At 40.0% G+C, this 25401-nt stretch overlaps 2 protein-coding genes across 5 annotated transcripts in view; one reads left to right on the plus strand and one right to left on the minus strand.

Annotated features, from left to right (window-relative positions):
- Positions 1-4155, plus strand: part of SPG11 (SPG11 vesicle trafficking associated, spatacsin) — an 82152-nt gene extending 77997 nt beyond the window's left edge. For all 3 annotated transcript variants that reach the window (XM_045900169.2, XM_045900170.2, XM_064570529.1), the window contains 5 exons: positions 1160-1328; positions 1783-1871; positions 2062-2217; positions 2917-3068; positions 3530-4155. In XM_045900169.2, the coding sequence (XP_045756125.2) occupies positions 1160-1328; positions 1783-1871; positions 2062-2217; positions 2917-3068; positions 3530-3710 (747 nt within the window). In that variant the 3' untranslated portion in view covers positions 3711-4155. The remainder of the gene's footprint in view (positions 1-1159; positions 1329-1782; positions 1872-2061; positions 2218-2916; positions 3069-3529) is intronic.
- Positions 4156-5198: 1043 nt separating this feature from the next.
- Positions 5199-25361, minus strand: EIF3J (eukaryotic translation initiation factor 3 subunit J). 2 transcript variants are annotated; one of them, XM_064570537.1, is made up of 8 exons: positions 25200-25361; positions 25010-25113; positions 15586-15640; positions 15011-15099; positions 9569-9683; positions 7527-7688; positions 6191-6264; positions 5199-5864 (listed from the first exon to the last, which is right to left on the minus strand). In XM_064570537.1, exons 1-8 carry the CDS (start codon positions 25240-25242, stop codon positions 5733-5735), a joined length of 774 nt encoding a protein of 257 aa, XP_064426607.1. In that variant the 5' UTR covers positions 25243-25361; the 3' UTR covers positions 5199-5732. The 2 variants fall into 2 exon arrangements, with proteins under 2 accessions (XP_064426607.1, XP_045756128.1); XM_045900172.3 differs by having other exon boundaries at positions 15011-15102; positions 25200-25360.
- Between the last annotated feature and the right edge of the window lie 40 nt (positions 25362-25401).

Consider the following 25401-nt stretch of genomic DNA (forward strand, 5'->3'; position numbering starts at 1 on the left):
TCATTTGGCCAATTCATTGCTTCATCCTATTGTACCTCTGAAGATTTAAAAACTGAGGCACATTTTTGGCTTCTGGGAACTTGAGCTCAGCCCAGCAGGACTAAAGAGACAAAGCGGAAAAACTCTCCCCAGTGCTGGGCTAGTTTCAGGACAAACCAGTCCCACTGTCAGGAGAGGAGCGAGTCCTGGACCTAGGTACACCTTCAGGATACCCCAGGTTTTTAAGATCGTTTTTGAGGCATTTTTGTTTCTGCATGTAAATATTCTTTTAATAACTCTTTCTGATTACAAAAGTAATGCATATTCAGCGTAAAGACACTTGGAAAATAGCACGCCCCAGAAAAATAGCCCTCTGTTGTCTATTGACCATCTGGAGACAGCTACTGCTAACAATTTGGTATAGGCCCTTTCTATGTACAGGCACCCACAAACATAGATACATACATTTTTACACAGTTTTAGCAAAACTTTCATCATGCTGTGTAGATATGAAAGAGCCACTTAATAAGCATGTCATGAATATCTTCCAAATCAACACTGGTTTTAATGGCTACATGGTATGCTCTTAGCCCTTGTTTTGGACATCTGGATTATTTCTAATTGTTTGCTATTAAAATTTATCTTTGTTATGTGTATCTCAGCACTTCTGCTTATTTCTTTTTTTTTTTTTTTTTTTAAAGATTTTATTTATTTTTCAACAGACAGAGAGAGAGGCAGTGAGAGAGGGAACACAAGCAGGGGGAGGGGGAGAGGGAGAAGCAGACTCCCATCCAAGCAGGGAGCCCGATGCTGGGCTCGATCCCAGGACCCTGGGATCGTGACCTGAGCCGAAGGCAGACGCTTAACGACTGAGCCACCCAGGCGCCCGTCTTCTGCTTATTTCTTAAGGGATCGATTCCTAGACGTGGAATTGCTAGATTAAGGCACATGTGCTCATCTTTTCGGTTCTCCCTTCTGACTGGTTTTACCATTCACATTCACACCAGCAGAGAGGATGTGCCTGTTTTCTTATACTCAGGGCAGCATCAACTTCTGTATTCATTTTTGGTTTTCTTTTTGGGGGGAGTTTCTAAGAAACTTTCTGAACCAAGGGACTCAGCCAGTCACGCCTGCCTTGCAGTCACTGGTTGACCTCGGTACCCCCTTTTTTCCTGGGCAGAGCGGCACCCTGAAGACGGCCCTCCTGGACTACATCAAACGTTGCCGCCCCGGGGACAGCGAGAAGCACAACATGATCGCTCTGTGCTTCAGCATGTGTCGGGAGATCGGGGAGAACCACGAGGCAGCTGCCTGCATCCAACTGAAATTGATCGAGTCCCAGCCCTGGGGTGAGCACAGGTCACAGCAGCGTCCCCCAGGCCAGTGCCACCAGCCAGCCAAGGTTCTTAGGACTAAGAAGGGCGAGAGCCCAGGAGACTAAATACTGTCCACTTCAGCTGCTAACAGCCACTCCGTGGGGCCCCAGCTGAGCAGACGGCATGTGGAAGGGCGTGTGAAGGGCTTGTGGAAGGCACCTGCCCCGTTTGCAGTCCCGTGTGCCTGCGGTGTCATCTGTCGGGAAGCAGTGCGCCTGCTGAGGCCGGGCCAGCCTGCCTTGACGTTTCTGAGAACTAGAGGAGGCCTACCAGAGTGTGTGCGCTTCGGGCCCGATGGCCTTTACCTGAGACGTGCCTGCCTCCGTGTGTGAGCGGGGTTGTTTCCGGTCCAGCCTGCCATCACTGAGCGGGATGGGAGCAGCCGCGGGAGTCACACATCCATCAGGTTTCCTTCTCTCTCCTACAGAGGACAGCCTCAAGGACGGGCACCACTTGAAGCAGCTGCTGCTGAAAGCCCTGACTCTGATGCTGGATGCGGCGGAAAGTTACGCCAAGGTAACAGCAGAGCCCTACTTCAGCCCGGCCTTAGGGCTTGGGGTCTGTACTGCGATCTGATTTTGTCCCCGGGCTCTTCCAAGTGAAGGGGCCAACTCAGGGCAGAAGGGGTGAGTTCAGTTGCCGGAAGGTTCACAGGGGAGGTGGCAACAGTCTTTCTACCTGTGCCTCCTCTACCCTTGTCCCTCAGGACTCCTGTGTGCGACAGGCCCTGCACTGTCACCGGCTCACCAAGTTGATAACACTGCAGATTCACTTTCTGAACACGGGCCAGAACACGATGCTCATCAACCTGGGCCGCCACCAGCTGATGGACTGTCTCATCGCTCTACCTCGCTTCTACCAGGTAAGCAAGGAAGGAAATCTAGCCAGCATCCTCTCTCCTGCTGTCCCGCTCATGGGGCCCAGTGGTCGAGCGACTTGCCTAAGGTGTCAAGGCTAGTGACAGAACCAGGAGAATTCTAAGCTTAACTTGAGCTGAGAAACCAAACTGTCTTCCATGGCAGTATCTGTGAGCATATTGTTTGGACAGAGGCTGGAAAATGGTGAGGCGGTGCGGTCTCCGTTCCTCGTGCTGCGAGGCCACAGACTTGCCCCTTACACAGCTGGGGCTGGATGGGCGGACCTGCCGGAGGGCTGAGCATCTCCTAGCCCCGGTGTTTCTAGGATGGTGCACCTGGGTTAGCAGAGGGAGTCAGGGCTTCTGGGAGGCTGGCTCTGAGCCCTTGAAGAAATGGTTACCAGGGAATCAACCCTTTCCCTGTTCATTACACAGCTGAGTTAGTGGGAAAAATATTGTTTCTCAGCAGTTTTTATTAATGCATTGTGAAGATTAAAAACACTGCAAGATGTTTGGGGTTTAAGGGCAGAGAGATGTCAAACTAACACCAAACTTTTCCCCAACCCTAATACGTAGAGCCTTTCAACATAGTTGATGCCCACATTCACTATGAATGTACAATATTAAGTTGTTTTCTAGAACAGCTTGCCTTTACTTTTACATCAAATAGGGCTAAATGGAATCTTCCCCTCTATTCCTTTTAAGGCTTCTATTGTGGCCGAGGCCTATGACTTTGTTCCTGATTGGGCAGAAATCCTCTACCAACAAGTGATTCTTAAAGGAGACTTTAATTACCTGGAAGAATTTAAGCAGCAAAGGTTATTAAGATCTAGTATATTTGAAGAGATTTCCACAAAGTAAGTATTAAAATGCCTCTGCTTTGATAAGGTATGGGTAAGAATTTTATGGCTAAACAGAACATGCCTGTAGCTGCCTCCGCTTGAGATGGCAGACGTCAAGAATCCCCAGAAGCGAGAGATCGTTTAACAAATTTAGGCAGACAGATGAATGAGAACAGTGTCCTCCCAGTGCTCTGTATTTAAAACGGGAGGACAGCTACTCAGCCTGCCTGAAGTACCAACAGCCCTAAACCTCAGGGGCCCCCTTGGGAGTACTGCCCTTATTCCAACTAAGGCGAGCATGAAGGTAACATTTTTAATGACATAACTTCCGTGTTTATCTTACCTGGTATCCCCTAAGACTAGTCTTAGATAATTTCTCAAACTCCAGGATCCTCTCCTTTGTGAGGAGCTGTGTCAGAGTGCAGTCCTCACTCCAAACACAGTAGCTTAACCCGAAGGTTCTTCCGTTTGTCTAGATGTAAACGGCAGCAGCCGGCAGACACAGCTGTGAAAAACCTGAAGAAGCTACTCACATACTGTGAAGACGTCTACCTGTATTACACGCTCGCGTATGAACACAAATTTTATGACATTGTAAATGTGCTGCTGAAGGACCCTCAGACTGGCTGCTGTCTGAAGGACATGCTAGCAGGTTAGGTGGGTTCAGATGAGAGGAGGGTGGGTATCGCCGAGGTGACCTGGGTGCCTGCTGTCTTGTACTGAGATGAGCTGCCGACAGATGTTTGCAATCAGAGTAGAATAATGCGTCGGGGATATTTGTCTTCAAGTTGTAAAACCCCGGGACTGACCATAACCAGTCCTTTGTGAATAGTGGGTAAAGAATTAGAGAATTTTCACAAGGAAATTATTTAACAGTGCTTGTTCATCTACACCACTTTATATAGATATTGGTATTAAGATCAAAAGCTCCATCTTCCTGAAGGCTGGCTTCTGTTTAGAGATACAATATTGATTAAAGAATACCTGTGCCTGCAGATTCCAGTTTCAAAGGAATTTAATATTATTTACACAGTTAAGGAACAGATGATACATTTCCATTTGTTAGAAACTGATCTCTATAATAAAATAGATTTTAAATTCACTGTATGTCATTATTACTGCCAAGGAAATCTTAGCCCTTGTCTACCTTAAAACAATCTTTATTTGCTCTGATTATTGCTGTGTAGTCACTGCTTCCTATTAATTCCTCAAATCATTTAGATGGTCCTGTCTTACACTCAGTAGTCTAACAGAGCTTTGATTGAGGTTCCTAATTCCTATTTAAGAGAAATTTAAAACATTTTTTGTTCTGTCCCTGCTTTTGATTCTCTGATGGTTTCAAAAAAGACTCCAACCACAAATTTGGTTAAATTGCTTAAAAGAAAATATATAATAAAGATGATCACCCAATCTATGCTTACTTACAGCCATAACCTGAGTAACAAGCTCAATTATCTCAAATAAGCTCTTCTAGTGACTTAAAATTAGGCCTTAGTATCTAAACAACCAAACAATTTGCCCAAATAAATAAGAGGAGGAAGGCAGCCCTATCCCTTTGTTGCTCTAGGGTGACACTATGCAGGGCCTGGCACATCATTTTTGTCTCAAAGCTGTAACTGCTCGTCAGGCATTTATTAAGCTTTATAAGTATACAGAGAACTCTATCCCCAAGAGCTCGGCTCTATACGCTCCAAAAATATCTCTTGGGAGTTAACACAAAATTTAAGTCCTCACAATTGTGATTTTATTAAATTAGTTGCTTTATAAAACACTGCAGATGTCATAATTGTTAACAGTTTACCAAACTGTAGTCAACTGGTGCAGTTTGCTGAGCATGTTTTATAAAGGAAAGGAAATGCCAAAACCCTGGTAAAGTTGTTCCACTGCAGCCTAGGAGAACAAAGGAGAATTGTTTCTCAGACACTTAAATCAGGGAAATAAAACAGGTAAAGAGCTTCCCTCCCCCATCTGAAGCACTCCATCAGCAGAACAGTCTGATAAATAGAAACTAGACAGTCTATGCATTCGAGAGATTCCGCACGTTGTAATGCAATGCAATAATGGAGAGGTTTACCTTCTTCAGCTTCAAGGTTGGAGGGTTTTGGTCATTTAATTTTTAAATATCAAGCTAGTGCTTTTCAGCCGTTGTATCTTCACTCTGAGATAAGCAGTCTTCTTCACAATGTTTTTTTTTTTTTTAATATCCTCACGCTCAATTTTAAGACAAAGCAATTTTAATACTAGGCGCACACCACATGCCCTTGCCGCAAACTGCTTTTCTTGACAAGTTATGAAGTAGTTCAAGGAGGTATGGTTAAGGCTGTATTACTGAATGGTGCTGGTAAATACTACACAATTTTTGTCATGTTGCAACCTTTTTACCAATTCAGTGACTGCTGCTATGGAATCAGATAGCAACAATGACAACATTATTAGGTTTGTTTTTTTTAAACTATGATTTAGTAGCAACTGAGGTTCCCAATTTTAACCCCTTGGCAGCAAGATCCAAGTTCCCTCATTCGCACGTTAGCACCTAAGTGTCAAGGGGTTAAATAACCAGCACAAAAGATACTGCACTTCTGATTGTAGCATTTGGCAGAACTGAAAGGAAAGGAAGTTGTGCTACATGTTGAAGGGATTGTGGGCAACAGAAAGAAGACACCAGGAGAAGAGAAAATGTCACATGAAGTCTTCATAGTCTTGTACATATCCTCCATCATAGCCACCATAATCTGCCAGATCGTCTTTCATGGTAGCCTTTAATCCCCCTCCAGGGACCACACCTTTCTTCTTCTTTTTGGCTTTGCTTTGCTAAAGATAAAAGAGAATTAATTCGTGAGACTACCTACTATGGGTACCTTTTCCGGTACAGAAACCCTCAGACACCCAAGCCTCTGGTACCAAAAAATTGCTTTAGTTCTCAAAGGGAGATCCCAGACCCTAACCCCGGGCAATTTCTATTAATTCCAAAAAGCAAGCTATGAATGAGTCTGTAAACAAAAGGATCATAATGGCACTCACACTCCTGCTCTGTTCCAGTTTAAAGTTCTAGTTCAGGCTCCTACTACACTTTAGACTATTATGCCTACACCCCCATCAGCATGTAATATGCATTTCCCCCGCACGCTTGCTCTTACCTTTTCTTGCTTTTGTTTTTCACTGCAAAGCACAGTCAATGAATTGGTAATCTTTTTCAAGTCATCAATTTCCACTAAGAAAAAAAAAAAGGAATACCACATCTAATTTGGCCATCATTAACTTCAGTAACTTTGAAAAGACTTAAGAATTTGTCCTGTTAAACGTAAGATGGTAAAGAATCAGTCTATGGTTAGGCTCACAAATCAGAACTATTGAAATTTCTTTATAATGACCTGTAATAACCAAGCACCATTGTTCAACCAAAGAGAAACGAGAAGTGTCTTCAGAGCTCACAGAGCTCCCTGCCATACTTCCTTACTCAATCTACACACGTGAATGTGGGGGGAAAAAACCACAGGGCAGATAACCATGCCTTTCCACAACACATCCTCAATGCGCAGTAAGGTGTGGCTGAATGAAGGTGGAATGACAACTCTCCACCCCTTGGGTCTCCCATTTTCTACCACAGGAACCAGAATGAAAACAGTAAGTGTCTCAGAAACCTCAATGTCCCATTAGACACAAGCCTGTTTACGGAAAAACACATCCTTCCATTCTTAGAGAACTAACAAGCCACCAAAAAAAGTATATCAGTTTTGGTTAGAGAGCACCTTCAAAAATAGGAAAAAAAAGTATGTGCAAATAATACACCAACTATGGGTATATCACTAATCAAATTCAGAACCTCCAGCTTAGTAAAGATTTCTCAAGGAACACCCGATTTAAAGTTCATTGTGTAGAATTCCTTTTTCTCAATCTTAACAACAGCAAATACTAGCAGAAACAGTCCCCTTCCACATTAGTGCCACTCCACCCCTGGTTTTTAACTCCCATACACCCTGCCTCTGAAATGTATGACTCCTCTCAGGGCTTGGCACCACACCCACGGGCCCAGAGAAGAGGGACCAGCTCTGTTAAGCAACTTAAACCAAGTCACAGGCTTCCTTGTTGTAAAATGAACAGACACTTGCTGTGGTCTCACTCAGGTCTACAATTCCATATGTTCAGGGATCATTTTCCCCAAAAGATACTTCCTAGTCCCTTTAAGATATAATTAGATAAAAGAAGAAACTAGTGTTTTGTTAACTGCTCGGTCAGCAAAGCCCACATGTCCCTTTTGGGAAGCCATTTTAAAAACATTAAGAAGGCAGCCTCAAAAAACAAAACCACTTACACTCACCGTCTATTTGCAGAATATTCCCAAGGTAACGTAGTTCTAAAAATCAAATCCTACATTTATTATAGAATGCAAAAAAACTGCCAACTTCCATCCTCCTGAGTATGATGTGCCCTTCCTAAAATCCACCCACAAAGATAGAGATTTGAATTACTTACATGAAATACACACATCTCGAACTAAGGCTTCCAAAAAACTGGCATAATATAGTGATTTTTCATATTGTGTAATTTTATCTTTTAGTAACTTTCCAAACTCTGTGAAGTCATCTCTCGAAGATGGGTTCATAGCATCTATTCCATAAACTGTATTATTAACACCTGCGGGAGAAGAGGGAGCACTAAAAATATCAGATTCTTTTCAAGTTTATAAACCAACTAGCTACCTGAACAACCCTGTTATTTCATGCTAAAGCACAGGTTCTTAACATAGGTCCACTGGAGTCCTTGGACAGCATTCAGAAGGTCTGTGAATTTGGATCAGAAAAAAATTTACAGCTTTATTTTCACTAACCTTTAATTTAGCATTTCCTTTCATTTTAATTATAGGCAACAAATCACAGTGATATTAGCAAAACCTGTTACCAGTAAAAGATCAGGTATTTTCATATCACATTACAGTTGTAGTTATCTTGAAATAATGTTTTCAAATTACATTACTTATTAGACCTGCCACTATATCTTAATGCATTAATAAAGAAGCACATTACTGTATCAAATTATTTAAATATTTTGATACCTATTTCAATAGGCTTCCTTAACTAAGTAAAATCCTTTGTATTTTATGCATTTAAAAACATTAGATTAAGAAGGAACCCAGTCTTCAAACCACCAAAGGAGTCCCTAGCACAAAAGGGATGCTCTTAAAGCACAGGTCTAAGAATAGCCCACAGGGAAGTGCAGAGAGAAGGAAAAAGCAAAAAAATAAATAAATAAAGATGGTTCCTGTGAAAGTATCCAGCTAACTGATTCCAGAGGCTAAGCAGGGGTAAACCATGTGTTAAATCCCAAGAGAAAAATAAATCTGGCCTAAAAGGATTCAAGGCTAAGAGACAGTACACTCTGTATCCTCCTCAATAGTAAAGTGAATTAGTTGTTAACAATTATCACTGATTCAGTATTTTAGTATGAGAAACACAACATTAAAATCCTATTAACCAAATGATGCCTGTATGAATGCATGTTTTTGCCTTTTAATCTATAATTGTGGTCCCACATTAGAATTTATAGGTACCATGTAAACTCTTCTCTTTAATAAACACATGGGTGGCTTTTACCATCCCATGAAGACACTGGATAATGGCTGCATGCCCCATGTAATGAGATGAGTGCAGTTAAGACATGCCAAGCACACACCAGTGCACAAGAGCATCACAGCAACTACTCTCAGATTGCTGGCAACTCGTGGAGAGAAAATCACACCTCCCGCAGAAAGGAGAATGATCGTTATAGCCTGCTCGATCCATTTTAAAAAAGAGGAAGGATGGGAGTAAAACTCAAGATAACTAGATCCTTCTTAGCTCTAGGTTTCAATTTCAAAGTTATTTAACTGTTTCAACATGACCTTCTACTCTGAAAAGTACTCAATAGGTGATGACAACAATGAACTTAATTAAACAAAGTGAGAGCTTTTATCTATTTCTTTGGCCATGTTTCTTACTTTACCCTTTACCCACGGAACACTCTGAACTCCCCTGCACACAGGACCCTGAACATGTCTTTTATCTCATGTACCACCCACAGCTGCAGGGATAGCACACAGAAATGGAAGCCCTCCAAAGACAGGGCATGGTGAAGGCTAAGAAGGGTCACAGAAAGAAAATGACCCCGAGCAAAGGCACAGCCCTATAGTCAGTTCAACATTTAAACCTCAAAGCTACAGGCCTCACATTTCATCCAGCTGATAAATGTATTTAAAGCAGCAGTATACTTTATTTGGGTCCAATGACTTAATAATCTTTTACTTGATACTCAAAACAATTATTCAAAAATCTGAACATGTATCTCACTCAACCTTAAGCAATGAAATCTCAAATATAAATATTAAAAACTACTTTCTAATATCTAAGTTAGCCAGTATTATATTATTTCAAAAAAGGAGATGTTTTCTAAACTTTCATAACTAGTAACATTTCCACAGCATTCACCTGGAACTTCAATACTTCACTGCAATCACCATGCACCCCCCCCCCACGCCTTACCAAAAGTTTCTTTTGCTAATTCAAGGTCTGATTCTTCCTGTAATTTCTTTAGCCGCAGTTTATCTGCTAATTGTTCTTCTGGTGTTAGCACTTTAGGTTCTTCAGGTTCTTCTAACTAAAATGAGACAGAAAGGAAGTTTTAAAACAGCTGGCTTAGGACGGACCAGGACATTTTTGTATTGTGTGCATTCTTTTTTTATAAACCCATATAAATAATAGCAAACACTTATAAAGTGTTTATTATATTTCAGGCATCCTTTTAAACACTTTAGATATTTTTTAAGATTTATTTGAGAGAGAGAGAGAACAAGCACGAGGCGGCAGAGGGAGAGAGAATCTCAAGCAGACTCCATGCTGAGCAGAGAGCCTGACGTGGGGCTTAATCCCACGACCCTGAGATCACAACCTGAGCTGAAACCAAGAGTCAGATGCTTAAGCACCTGTGCCACCCAGACGCCCCAACACTTTAGATATTCTTATCCTGATTTTACATGAAAAAAAATCTGAGGCAAAAAGAGGTTAAACAATATGCCCATGGTAACAGAAGGTTAACATGGCTAGCAATGTGAGAGAACTGAGATTAGAACCCAGAAGACTGGGTTTTATTTCCAAAACAGCCTTTTTAAAAAATATGGAATTTAGACTACAGAAAAGGGAACGATTGCACTCTCATATTCTGCTGCTAAAGACCGTATTTTGAAACAACTTTCTAGGGCAACTTGGAAATATGTATGAAGTCTTAAAATACTTTTACATGCTTTATATGGAATCAAATAATTCCACTTCTAGTTATCTTAAGAAACCAAAGATGCACACAAACATTTAGCCACAAGGATGTCCAATGGAGCATTACTTATAATTTCAAATATGTTTAGAGACAACCCAAATGTTCAACAACAGAATGGTTTAATAAAGTATAGCACATCCATATGACCATACAAATGACCCCTGAATTACAAAGGCTTGAACTGCATGGGTCCACTTAATCACAGATTTTTTTTTTTAAATAAATATAGTAATAGTAAATGCATTTTCTCTTTATGATTTTTTTAAAGACTTGAGAGAGAGAAGCAGCCCGAGGGGCAGAGGGAGAGGGAGATAGAATCTGAAGTACACTCAGCGCCCAGCATGGAGCCCGACACAGGGCTCAATCTCATGACCCTGAGATCATGCCCTGAGGTGGAACCAAGAGTCCAGTCCGACACTTAACCGACTGCCCCATCCAGGCACCCCCTCTTTATGATGTAATAACATTTTCCCCCCTCTAGTTTATTTTATTGGAAGAATACAGTATATAATACATACAACTATAAAATTATGTGTTGACTATGTCAGCAGTAAGACTTTGGTCAACAGTAAGCTATCATTAGTTAAGTTTTGGGGGAGTCAAAAGTTGTATGTGGATTTTCGACTGTGTAGGGAGTCAGCACCCCTAACCCTCCTATTGTTCAAAGGTCAACTATACTATGCAGACATAAAAAAGTGTTTTTTTTCCCCGAAGAATCATAAAAAGAATTTATCTTTTTATATTGTTACTACTATAAAAGTAACACATTATTGGGCGCCTGGGTGGCTCAGCTGGTTAAGTGTCTGCCTTCGGCTCAGGTGGGATCGAGTCCTGCGTCGGGCTCCCCGGTCAGTGGGGAGTCTGCTTCTCCTTCTCCCTCTGCCCCTCTCTCCTGCTCGTGTTCTCTCTCTCAAATATATGAATAAAATCTTTTAAAAGAAGGACCACATTATCATTTATTAACAAATTTAAACACACACAATAGAAGTTGTCACTTATTTCCCAGTCCTATTCCTCTGAGATGCCAGTTAATGGTTTAGTGAATATCATTTCTTTAGACTGTGATATTTCCTACAACAAATGCATTTTACTATGAGGGAAAATCTGTGACAGTATTTACTGAAGTGGGAAGAAAAGTAGAGGGAGCTTGTGCCATCTGTGGTCATCCACGTCTGTGCAGTTTACAGATTGATTCAGAAGTCCACCTCTGTAATACACAGCATTTTGTTTCTCATGAAGAAGATGAAATAAGAAACGTCATTATACCAAGTTAAAGAATTCTCAGAATATTTCTCAGGGAAATATCTTGACTCAACCGTCTTAGTAGATCTGGACATCATTAAGTATTTTCTGCATCAAAACTGCACATATCTTAACTCAATACTTGACCTAAGACAAACTAAGGTTTCTTTATGTTGGAGACTAATACCAAGATACAAAAAAGGAAGTATAAATTTTAACTTCAAAGACCAAGAAAGATCTAATCAAGATGGCTTCTTAGACTGAGTTGTAAGATTCTATTGCTTGTTCTGATCATAGAAACACACATGTAGATATACTTAGATACACAAATGTAAGTTATTAAAAAGTATCTAAAATGTTCCTGACTGGGGGAAGCAGGCACTCTCATACACTGTAGACAAATGCAAACTAGTACAACCCCATACAGAGGGCAATTTGTGAACATTTATCAAGACCACAAATATGATTTGCCCTTTGACTCAGCAATCTCTCATTTGGGAATTTATCCTGCAAATGTGACTACACCCATTAGAAATGACACACACATATGGTTATTCATGGAAGCACTGTTCATCAAGTTTTAAAAGGACTGGGAGAAAAAAATCTAGCTGTCCCATCACTAGAAGACTGGTGAAATAAAATATGGTGCATCTAGGCAATCTGTTCTTATCAGTTTAAACCAAAAACTAATGAAAATGGTTTCTTATAGGAGGTGACAGGGAACAGGATGGAGAGGATAGAATAGGAATGGATGTCTGAAACTCTTCTGAGTGTACCATTTCACTATAGTTTTGACTTCTGAACATAATTTATGTTTAAAAAATAAAGTTAAATAAGAAAGAAAACCTTAAAAATGAAAACAAATGGAAACAAATGACCCTAAAACGTGTATCAAAATACACAGGGAAAATAATTCAAATGACTTTAGAACCCAGAATGTAATTCTACATCCTTAGTAGGATATATTCTAAGCCCAAAAAGAACTGCAAGGAAATCCTAAACTTGATTCAGTAGCTTTACATTGTTAGTATTACTGGTATTGTAGAAAAGCTAATAAAAATTACATTAACAGGGCGCCTGGGTGGCTCAGTTGGTTAAGCGACTGCCTTCAGCTCAGGTCATGATCCTGGAGTCCCGGGATCGAGTCCCGCATCAGGCTCCCTGCTCAGCGGGGGGTCTGCTTCTCCCTCTGACCCTCTTCCCTCTCGTGCTATCTCTCATTCTCTCTCTCAAATAAATAAATAAAATCTTAAAAAAAAAAAATTAACATTGTTAGAAACCAGTATTTTAAGAATAAGAGAAAACATCAATATGAACTAATGCTTACACACACAACACATACACACATATACTCATGTACATTTATCTATTTCCTAGCTTCACCCAAAAAAAGGGTATAAGGAGGCAAGACCACCTCAGTAACAGTAAGTACTACCAGCAACTAGATTTGGCCTCTAAATATCATTTCCAACTAAAAAGAACCATAAAGAAGTAGCTGATTCCAGGCCTAAAGAAGAGTTTACCAGGTGAACCCAACACTTCTTACTGTCAGAAAGCAAGGAAGTTTTCAAAGATTCTGTCGAAAAGATGAAGACTAAACAACTTAAAGGGTTTCCTACTGGCTAAAACTGGGACAATATGAGCATCAAAAAAATAATTACTGTATCTGAGTAAAACACAATGATTTCATAAAAAACTCTAAATCCACAAATTTACCCAAAAAGAAACCCACAAAAATCCCTCATTTTTCACCATTTGAAGTTACTATTATACACCCTCCTTACTCTGAAAAATTGGTAATTAAAAGAAAACAATTAAGCTTTTACTCTTCCAGCACAAACCATATCCAAAGTAACCAAACAGCAAAGTTTCTTACTTTTTTCTTACTTTTTCCTTCTCGGGGAAAAAAAAAAAGCCAGCCAATAACAAATGGAAGAGAAATAACAGGATGAGAAAAATCACCATTCTGCAATCCCTAATAAAACTAGGCAACAATCATCACTAATACTAAACAAATGGGTGAGACGTTGATGTCAGACTGGATTACTTGCAAGGATATGTAATTTTGTAATAGAAGGATGTTACTGCCTTAACCGAGTGATCAATTTTAGCATCACTAATAATAGGACAGACATTATGTGACTCCTGGTGTGATGTGATGCAGTATGAAGCACACAGCATGACCTCTGAAGGACTCCAATTAAAAATGTTTAATCTGAATCCAATCAAACTGCCAAGTTACAGGAAATTGCGACTATAAGCAATCAGACAAATCAAGAAGGTGGGATGTTTTATAAGACAACTGGGCTCCTCTCTTCAATAAGTCAATGTCATTTTAAAGAGAGAAAGACACTCCAGAGACTTAGGATATGCTAACAACCTAACGTAATGCAAGGTCCTTGTCTGAACAAACCATACATAAAAGACATTTTGGGACAATCAGAAAAATGCATAAAAACTGAATACTAGAGGATGTTAAAACATTACTGTTTATTAGGTATGTAATCATGTGAGAAAGAGCCTTGCTCTTTCAGAGATGCATACTGAAGTATTTAAAGATAAAATACATAATGTCTGTTATGTACTTGATTGTATTTTAACAACAACAACAAAAGAGATGAAGCAAATATGGCAAAATATTAGCAACTGTTACATATAGGTGACATATATAATTCACTTTCTCTGTTTTTATGTTTGAAATTTTTCTGAATGAAAAGCCAAGAAAAAAATTAAAAAGCTCTTTATGATCTGGTATGAAAAGATTAAATACATTACATGATACAGTAAATAAAGTAAGGTGAAAACTATAAAAATAAAAAAACGTAAGAAAAGCAAGAAATAAGAATATATAGGAGTATCCAAATACATAAAGATACCTCAGTGATGTAAGAAACTGATACTCACTTAAGGGATAGAAGGAGAAAAACAGGATAAATAAATGAAGAGTTGGGAGTTCTTCTTAATATTGTTTTGATTTTTTAATCATGTAAACATATTTTCCATTAAGGAAATTTAAATAGAGTATTCCTGATCTTCCTCCAAATAATCAGGAACAAAAACACCTACATAGTACATGGCAGAGAAATGGTATTTTTTATATTTCACTCACTCAATATGTACACTGCAAATAAAGACTAATCACAACTAGAAAGAACTGCAGGCACTGGCAAAAATCACTGACTGCGGTACTACACAATCACAACTGTTGCCGAATGTGGAAACTTAAAAGGCATTCTAATACATAAAACTTCTGGGTTACCTTTTTGCAAAAACCACAAATTCAGTTTGGGGAATCACTTATCTGATAGCGTCCAAGAACAGTCTTTACTGAGCCCTTCAGATTGCTGTCTGTTAAGACATTGTACCACTACTGATGTGAGACTTCTGTATTGCAAGAAATGAATGGTACTTACCCTCTTTTTAATTTCTTCTTGCCTTTTCTTCTGTTGCCGTTCTTTCTCTTTTATTTTCTCTGTTATTTTTTTCTTTTCTGAAACTTTGACTTCTGAAAGAAATGTTTTAATCAGTTACCCTGAATATTTACCAGTTTATGGATGAGACAGACATGTAACACTTGTATATTCAAGAGACCAACTTCTCCCAGCTAGTTTCATATGGTGACTTACAGGCAAGTAAGAATGGAAAAGTTCTGGGACTCTCTGATCTGACCCCTAGACTCAAACACCTCCCTTCATATTTCCCCAGCACTTTCAGCAGGATTTAGAGCATTAAAATGAGGCCACACCCTCTACCCTCTCCTAACAGCAGCACTCAAACAGAGAGCGGCAGGCAGTAATCCAATCGGATTATGATTTGAAGGGAGAGAAGAAATGGGAGAGAACAATAAAGGGAGAATAGAAGGATGTTTGGGTTTCTAAACACCAATTTCAATTTTCAATTTTGTGAGCATTCCATCATGTGTCTTAACACAAACACTACATGCTCATCAAGATAGAAAACCAAAAATGAAGGAACCCCAGTGGCTCACCTGGTTTTACTTCTGCTTCCTCTTTTTTTTCATCATCATCATCATCCCAGTTATCCTAAAGAAAAGGACCTCTATTAATAATTCTCATGTTTACTTTTCCATGTGCACCTTATTATCAACTTTTCTAACTCCACAGAAGCAGGTTTATGAGAATTTTTTTGGTATTGCATTAAAATTATAAATAAATATTGGGAGAACAGACATCATGATGTTGAGCTACCCTAGCCAAGGAAACATCTGTCTTTCCTTTGTTCAAGTTTATTTCTGTATTTTTCAAGGAGTGTTTTAAAGTTCCTCTCTTAGGGGCGCCTGGGTGGCTCATAGTGTCTGCCTTTGGCTTGGGTCATGATCCCAGGATCGAGCCCTGGGTCAGCAAGGCTCCCTATTTCTCCCCCCCGCAACCCATGCTCTCTCTCTCAAATAAATAAAATATTTTGTAAATAAATAAATGAATAGGGGCGCCTGGGTGGCTCAGCTGGTTAAGCAACTGCTTTCGGCTCAGGTCATGATCCTAGAGTCCCGGGATCGAGTCCCTCATCAGACTCCCCACTCAGCAGGGAGTCTGCTTCTCCCTCTGATCCTCCCCCCTCTCATGCTCTCTCTCTTTCTCTCTCAAATAAATAAATAAAATCTTTTAAAAAAATAAAAAATTTTTAAAAAAATAATAAATAAATAAAGTTTCTCTCTTAGAAGTCTTGTGAATTTCTCTTCAGGTACATACCTAAGAATTTCTGCGTTCCTACTGTAAACAGGGTTTTTTTCCTGTTATGTCCTCTAACTGGTTATTTGTGTATATAATTGGCTTTTATATGTTAATTTTATATCCTGCTACCTTATGTTTTAACTTTTTTTTAAAATCCATTTATCACTTTTCATTGATTCTCTAGAGTTTTCCAGGTGTACTATCATATCATCTGCAAATGAGAACGGCTTTACTTTTTTTTTTTTTTACCAAATCTTTTTTTTTTAAAGACATTTATTTATCTGGAGAGAGAGAGCAGGGGGAGAGGGAGAGAGAGAGAATCTCAAGCAGACTCCCCGCTGAGCTCGGAGCCTGAAGCCCCAGATTCCATGACCCGGAGATCATGACCTGACCTGTAAACAACAGCCTGATGCTCAACCAACTGGGCCACCCAGGTGCCCTACTTCTTTACCAATTCTTACGCCTCCACAACTGATTTATCCAATTGCTGGCTAAACCTCTAGTACACTGTGAATGGTAGCAGTGATAATGATAATTATTTTCTTCTCTTATGGAAATGCCTCTAGTGTTTCCCCATGAAGTATATGGATCCCACCATATTTATGCAGTAAAATATATCAGTCTTTTCTTTTCTTGCCTGTGGATTTCAAGTCAGCTTCTTCTAGAACATACACACTTCCATTGTTTTTCATTTAGATCTCGGGTCCATGTGGAGTTTTTTCTCTTGTATGGTATGAAGTATGATCTAATTCTCTTTCCAAATGGTTACCCAGTTGTCACAGCATCGGTTATTAAAAAGTCCACCTGAGTCCAGTGATTTACCATATAGTAAATTTTCACAGGTACTTATTAGTCTATTTCTGCTTTCTATCCCATCCCACTATCTATTTTCTCTTCATGGACCAATACCATACTGCTTTCCTTACTTTAATTATAGTATGTTTTTACATAGGCCAGGGCTAGTCCCACCCTTACAGGCCTTCAGGTTTTTTAGTATTTTCCTGGCCATTCTTGCATGTTTGTTTTTCCATATTAACTTTTTATCAGCTTGGCTAATTCTATAAAAAAGCTTCTCTGTTAACAAAATACAAGATAACCAAGCCAAAACTACTTCTCTTAAAGTAATTTGCAGCTCTTTTAAATAAAAAACTGAAAGGACTCTGTATTTCTTACTTTCCCAAATGCAATGGTTCAGTTATTTCAAGTAACATTCCATTCAACACAACCCTGTTAATGAATTAAATCCATATAATATTTAAACCCAGTATTTAAGAGTAGTCAAGAGCTGATCAATAGCTTCTTGAACCCACTCCCTAACTTGGGTAGGGCCCTTTAAGGTGGATCTATACTCTTGTCTTGTCACTAAATATAAACTGATTATCAAACAATTTTCCAAAGGCTCCAAACATTTAGAATGTTTGAGTTTAATAGGGACAGACACAGCCTTGTATTTAGATAGGGCTTTAATCTATAGGTAGCCTGGCCATTGTCTCAGCAACTACCAGGCACACTATGATATGCCATTTGAAGCTGAACCACAGGATTGCAGATGCAAAGCAGGAGGCCCTGATGCAACTGGAAGATGTAAAAGATGACTAATGTGCCATGACACCAAGCTTTTGCTTTATAATAAGACAGGTCATAATCTGAATCAGTCTAGGTATTTAAACTAACCAAGCCTTGATTTTAATAAAAATCTCTAAGTCCACCAAAGAACTAAAAAATCCCGATTAAGGCTGCCATATGGTCTGCAAGCAGAGTAGAAAGAAATTTGTATGAAAGTAAAATATTTTGGGACTCCTGGGTGGCTCCTTAAGTGTCTGCCTTTGGCTCAGGTCATGATCCCAGGGTCCTGGGACGGAGTCCCACATCAGGCTCCTTGCTCAGCGGGGAGCCTGCTTCTCCCTCTGCCTGCCACTCTCCCTGCTTGTGTTCTCTCTCTTTCTGACAAATAAATAAATAAAATCTCAAAAAAAAAAAAAAAGGAAAGTATTTTTATAATCACCTTACTATGGCCATTTAACTCACAGTTCAAGGTTAACAGACTGAAAGCAAACCTACTAGTCACTGTTTGGACATCTAAGATACGAGAGTTAGAAATTAGAGAGCAAATGTTTGAATAATCTCACTGGTTTGCTTAAGTGCTTGTTGTCAATACACCATAGTACAAAAGGAACCCTATAGCTAAAAATAAAAATTAACCACCAGGAGTTTTTTGTTGTTGTTTTAATCTTCAAAGAACATAGAAAGCTGGGTCTGTGAGTGATATTCTGCTTAGGCGGTGCTTCTGACAGGAAGACCATTTGCTTACTTCAAAGGGATACATATTCACCACTCTCTATTAATAATAGTGATGATATGATGATGATGATGATAAAGCATTTACCAAGTGCTTACTTTGCACCAGGCACTGAGCAAAGGGCCTAACATGTAATAACACAGTTAACCCTCACAAAAGTTCTACAAGTCAGGTGGTGTTAGCCCCATTTTATAGATAAGAATATTAAGGCCCTGAGATAGCTATCCCAAAATCTCAGTGAAATATAATGAGCAACAACAAAAAAAAGCCCCCCCCCAAATGAAGGAAACAGTTCTAAATGGACCAAAGTTCCTTTAAAGTGTCATACTAAACATAACTTCTTACCTGAGCCCTGAAGTATACAATAACTATCTGAGAATTAGGTCTCTCCCCATCAAAATGTGTTCTTTCAATCAGTTCCGGAATGAGTTCCACTGGAATTGTAGGAAAGCTCATGAAAGAGAAGGGTATGGCACACAGTATTATGCCCAGCTACAATTCTATCAATTTCCTACCTCAAATTGCCTGTGATGATTTTCTACTAAATTTAAGAAAATAGTCCAGCAGCCTCTGGTACGAGGAAGCCAAGAGGGGAGAAGAAAGGCTTAAAATGAGCAGCTCCGGGCGCCTGGGTGGCTCAGTTGGTTAAGCGACTGCCTTCGGCTCAGGTCATGATCCTGGAGTCCCGGGATCGAGTCCTGCGTTGGGCTCCCTGCTCGGCAGGGAGTCTGCTTCTCCCTCTGACCCTCCCCCCTCTCATGCTCTCTTTCTCTCTCAAATAAATAAATAAAATCTTTAAAAAAAAATAAAAAATAAAATAAAATAAAATGAGCAGCTCCATCCCAGTACATCCAAAATGGAGAAACAGATACATCAGAGGAGCATTTCTCAGTTCCCTTTGCCAGTAAAATATCACCCCCACCCATATCACTGCTCCCTCAGTATCTCATTTATACCAACTCTTTGTACCACCTCAATCCCTGTTCCTGGTTTCCCCATCAAAGCATAAACTTTATTCCAGACCTTCAAGTTAAACTGTCCCATCAGTACAGACATAATGAGGCTACCTAGAATTCCACCACAGAATGGATTTTAGAAGCAAAAGCAGTGGTTCCTATCAACCAGTCCTGGGAACAGCTATGGAACCTGCTCCCACGTTCATAAAAGAACCATGAAAGGCAAGCCCTGCCTGTCACCCCCACCCCAGAGTGCTCAAAACAAATCTGCCCTGAAGTTTCTACCACACTGGGGACAAGTCCCTAAAGAAGGGAGCATAGTGATGTTAACAAAGAGACTAGTCACCCTTCCAAATAGTTGTAATCCCAAAAGCAGGTCAGGTAGTTTTCTCCAAGAACTTAAAGTTTTTGTTTCGTTAGTTATAAAATTTGCAAGTGCCTAAGTACATGTAAAGTAGAATGTCAAAATCTGCCCAATTTTTCTATAAACACTAGGATTTTGTAAATGCTGACAATAACTTCCAATAAAATTCAAAAAAGGTTCTTAAAGAAACAACTAAAACACACTTAAATAGCGAGTAAATCTGTAATTTAGTAAGCTCTAAATGGTTATTTGGTTCCAGAGAATACCTATCAATAACCAAGTAAATTCCTTACCCAATTATTTTTGGTAGGTAATACATCTGCTAACTATAATATTCAATTTATCTTCAAAAGAACACCTAGCTTGCTCTTGTAAAGTGGCTAGCTTCCTTAAAACAGAGGCAGTTTATAAACTACTTGCTTATCTATACTCTTCTACAATACACACCCAATATCATTTGAGCCATTTCTCTGAAAAAGATGGCTGCTTTTCAAGTTTAAAACCTGCTTCCCAATTGAACATGACTGAGAACTGAAAACAAAACAAAAATTTTAAATCCTGCTTTTTTAAAATTTCTAATAATATAGCCAGTAGTTGGCTAATCTGCCATTTTTATAATGTACAACTACAGAATGTCACATGCAATAAGAGAACACATTTAGGGCTGAAAATGCTTTCCAACTTAAGCAAGATATATTTATAGATCATCAAATAGAAGTAGCTTCAAAGGAGGATAAAATTCTTCTGCCCCATAGCAAGAGTCCATTAATTAACATATACTCCTTTACTTTTCTTTAAGTAGTTTGGTTTAGATAAAGAATAACCTTTTGCAGGAAAAGAGCCTTTTACCGATGTTCTGTAAGCTGTACTGACCTGCTCTGAGAGGCCTCAGAACTCTGTAACAGGCTTCTGGCAAGACTAGACTTCCCAGCAAAGTTCAGTTTTTAAAAGAAGCCCAAATGTTCTTCCATCATCTCAGGACTAGCCTGGCTTCTGGAAGCCAAGGTACCTGTCTCAATAAATTCTACTTCATTTAATTCAATTCATTAAGTTTTTAACATCCTACTATGTATTATGGCTCAGCACTCAGTTGAATTCCATCTCAATGCCTACCTGGTCTCATATTTAGAACTGTCATTAATCAATTCTACTTTAAATGCTTGGCTAAAGCAAGATCAAGATACTGAATACTAAACAAATGGCTTATTTATTTTCAGTCATCCAGCATGACAAACACATTAGGTAAATATTTTTCAGTAACAAACATGCTTTCTAACTAAAGACTTACTAAGTTTATAAAAACTATCAGGGAACTGAAATGATATAACTGAGATTTTCCTGAAAATAATCTGATGAGGGGAGAACAGTAAGTGGAGATACAGAAAAAAATAAGATTTCTCATCTGTTTATTAAACTTCTCTTTACCTCTGTTTATATCTGGAATTTTTCATAAGAAGTTACACACACACTTCAAGATACCCATTTCCTGGCAAAATGCCCAATTTCTGAGTATTTCCCAATAATCTCCCATTCCTCTGAAGTAGAGATCCCCTTCTTCAGAAGTGCTATTTCCAATGTTTGAAAAATGTCCTTACTCTGGTAGATTAAACTATTAAGCCGGACAGGATCCTAACAGATGGTTGAATGGGTAGGATGAGACAAGCAGGTTTCAACTAAGTTCATTCTCAGATCTTTCTTTAAAATTCTATAAAAACATTACAGGAGCAAATGCCAGAAACATCTGAACACAGCCAGGAGAGGTTTCCTCAAAACAATTCTACATACCTTGAATAAATCCAGCTTTTAATCTGTTCTATACTGAAATGCTAGGAGACTAAAGTTGTATTGTCCCTGCTTGCAAAGGATAGGTACTCACTGCCTTCTTAGTCAACACAACCTGCACATCACTTCAGCAATGGGGAAGGAGTCCAGTGATACATGCTAAGTGAACAATTCCTCCCACTACCTCTGAATAACATCAGGACAGTAAGAAAGGTAAAATAACAAATGTGACAGGAGAGTATGCTTCCTAGTTCTCATCTTTTTTTTAAAGGACTTTAATTTTAAGTAATCTCTACACCCAACATGGGGCTCGAACTTACAACCCTGAGATAGAGTCGCATGTTCTGCCGACTAAGCCAGCCAGGGGCCCCTAGTTGTCATCTTTTTAACTGGGAAGAAGCATAGGCTTCTCTCCTCATGAATATTAACAATTCTATGGTTTCACCTAAATCCATTTCTGCCACTACCAAACACCTACTTGAAAAGTCAAGGGCAGCAAAATGTTGTAATGTCTACTGAAAGACAGTAAACTACTGAAGCAAATTACTGTAACAAAGACCTCAGTTTTCATTTCTCAGGACATTACAAATGACATTAAATCTATATTCTTAAAGATTAAACACTAGATGATGACATAAACTGAAGAACTTGTTTCTGCATATCTTACCTTTGAAGACTTTTAAACAATTTGTATGTTGTACTATTTAAAGGTTATGATTATTTGATCTCATGAGAACTAAGCCTTGTTTTCGCATCCTTACCAAAAGATTAAGTACTAAAACATTAGAATTCAGAAATTTGGTATTACTTGCTACCATCCAAAGTGACAAAATTCAACTCTAGATTGGTAAACTCTGAGCAAGCAAAAACTTGCTATCTTGATAACCAAGATCATCCCATTCAAAACCCAAAATTCACAGTAAATAGCCACTGTGGAGATAACTTACTCTGGAGGTTAGGAAATCATAAAATGTGGCACAAAATAAACCCCAGATACTAGATCTAACCAGTATATTTTCCTTTAGCCAGAAAAATTAAGACTACATCTTGAAGTAAGAGAGTATTAACATTTATTGAGTGCCTCCCAAGTGCTAGGCAACTCTGCATAACGCTAAGACATATTAAATCACTTAAAAGTGCAAAACAGGGGGGCCTGGGTGGCTGAGTGGGTGTAGGACTCAATTTCGGCTCAGGTCATGTCAGGCTCATGAGATCAAGCCCCACCTTAAGGCTCCACACTAGGCGTGGAGCCTGCTTAATATTTTCTCTCTCCCTTCCCACCATAAATGAATGAATGAATGAATGAATGAATGAATGAATAAATAAATAAAGCAAACAACCCCCTGAAGTTATCTCCTATAATAAAAATATAGATTGAGAAACTAAAAGGAAAGATTAAAAAACATGTTTATGACCACAAATACAGAAAATGACAAGCCAGTAATATACATCCACGTCTGATTCCAAAGCCTAGGAATCAAACTATTCCTTGAATACCATAACTTGGGAATCTTGAAGAAATTCAAAAGAAATAAACCAACATTTCAACTTAGGAAATAAAATGGACAAGTTCAGTTTTTCTTCAAGATCAACTTCAATGTTTATGTAAAAGAAACAAGATATTTGCATAAAAGAAAGAACCTGCACTGAAAGAGTGAGTGGACAAAATGACCTTTATGGTCTCTTACAACCTGTAAATCTTAGTTACAAGTGGTCAGAATTATATTTATCAGGATTGACACCCTTTAGATCCAATAACCTCAGGCACACTACTTCATGGTATCACTTCAGACTGCTCCATTCAGACTTCATTTTCTGGTACTTCTTTTCTGATTTCTCTAACCTTTTCTTCTCATTAAATTATTCCCAATTTTCAGAACAGATGTCCTAACAGCTGCATCCGATAAGGAGAAAGTGAAAGGACAAATTTGAAGGCTCAAAACAGAAAGTCCACTACAATGTAGGGAGGTAACTAATATCTTGCAATGAGACTGACAGACAATCCATTCCCATGTCTCTACAACATGTAAATGGAGCATCTAAGTATCTTCACAAGAGTACTACTCATTTATTAATTCCAATGTGTGCAAAGCTCATATTATTCCTGAACCTCAAGCTGTTCCATAAATTGGACATCCACCTCATCAGACTCAGGAGAAAAAGGTAAAATCCAAACCAAAATAGTATTAAGTTCAGTGTTATCTAGCTTAAATTTTTTCAACCCAAGCAGAAGGACTTAATAGGGTTCCCAATATGTGTTGAAGGGTAGAAGTTAGGAAAGTAAAACATCCACTAAGCGAATCAAAACCAAGACAAACCATTTTCTCTATTCATACAAAACTTTATCTGCACAAATATAAAAAGATTTTGAGAGTTCTGTTAATAAGAACCTTAACATTCTGGTCTTGAAAGGTTTGTTAGCTACTTAAAACAAAAACAAAACAATGAACGCACTAGTCAAACTGTCATCTGAAGCCATTTGATGAGCCCCCAGGAGTCTGCAAAAAACAAACGACGAAGGAGAAAAATACTGGCCCCTCGTCTATTCCAACCAATATTTCCTTAGGTGTCGTTCGTATGTAGACAAATAACTCATTCTGTGGACTGTCCGTTTTCCAGGTCGCTGTGTGGACTACCTTAGGTTTCTGACCACTAGCCGCTGACTATCTTAGTATTCGGTTCATCCTTTTACCACAGGGTGGGGGAGGGAAGCCTAAAGTTATTTCACTTTACTGCATCTATTTGTCTTGTGTTTAAAAAAAAAAAAACAACACTGAAATTAAACCACAGTATTTCATCTAACTGCTCGAACAAACTCTACAAATGAGCCTTCGGAAACGTAAATGAGTTACTGACCCTTGGGAGGCCTGAGCTCAAAAAGGCAGGTGGGTTGCATGACTTTCCATATGGGAAAAACCATGGGGCTCAATCCCCAACTTCCGAGATCCTTCTGGCGAGCGGCTCCAGACCGCGAAGTTTGCACGTGGGCCGGGCCCTGCCGCTGCTGTCACCTCCCGTCGCCAGTTGGCGTGTGGGATCCTGGCCTGGGCGCAGACCCTTAGAGAAGGGCTGAGGCCGGGGCCGCCTCCGTCCCCGCCAAGGAAGTCCAAAGGGCCACGCTGCTCGACTCCGGCCCATATGGCCGGCCAGCAGAGAGAAGGGCACCAGGGAGCCCCACGCTCGCGTCTGGACTCATAGCCCGCAGGCCCGGGCGGCGCCTCTGGGCCCAGAGTCCACCCCGCCCGCCCATTGGCGGGCATCCCCGCCCGCGACAGCGCCAGTCCGCTCCCGCGCTGCCCGGAGCCCCGGCCCGCACCCACCTTGACGTCCTCGTCCTCGTCCTCGCCTTCCCAGCGGTCCCCGCCGGCGGTGCCGCCGCCCCCCACCTTCCGCACCGGGTCTTCCACGGAGAACGTGTCCGCGTCTACGGAAGAGAGCGAGCCGCGTTAGTGCCTGCTTCGGCTTGAGGCCAGCGCTGGCCCAGTCCCTGCCCCCGTAACTTCTCCTCACCCCAGGAATCAGAGTCCCCCGCCGCTGCCGCTGCCGCCGCCATCTCGAGCCGGGTGTGAGCGTGAGTGAGGGGAGAGCTAGCGAGGAGTTAGCGCGGCGGAGGTGAGTCACTGGCTTTGCTCTCGTTGGCCGGCGCGGGGCAGGCTGGGACCGTGGCTGACTGTGCGCCGCGGCTCAGGCTCCGCCCTCTCTGGCGGCGGCG

This window comes from Mirounga angustirostris, unplaced genomic scaffold (genome assembly GCF_029215605.1).
Source record: "Mirounga angustirostris isolate CCGP_5_RB_7025 unplaced genomic scaffold, mMirAng1.0.hap1 SCAF_9, whole genome shotgun sequence".
NCBI lineage: Eukaryota > Metazoa > Chordata > Mammalia > Carnivora > Phocidae > Mirounga > Mirounga angustirostris.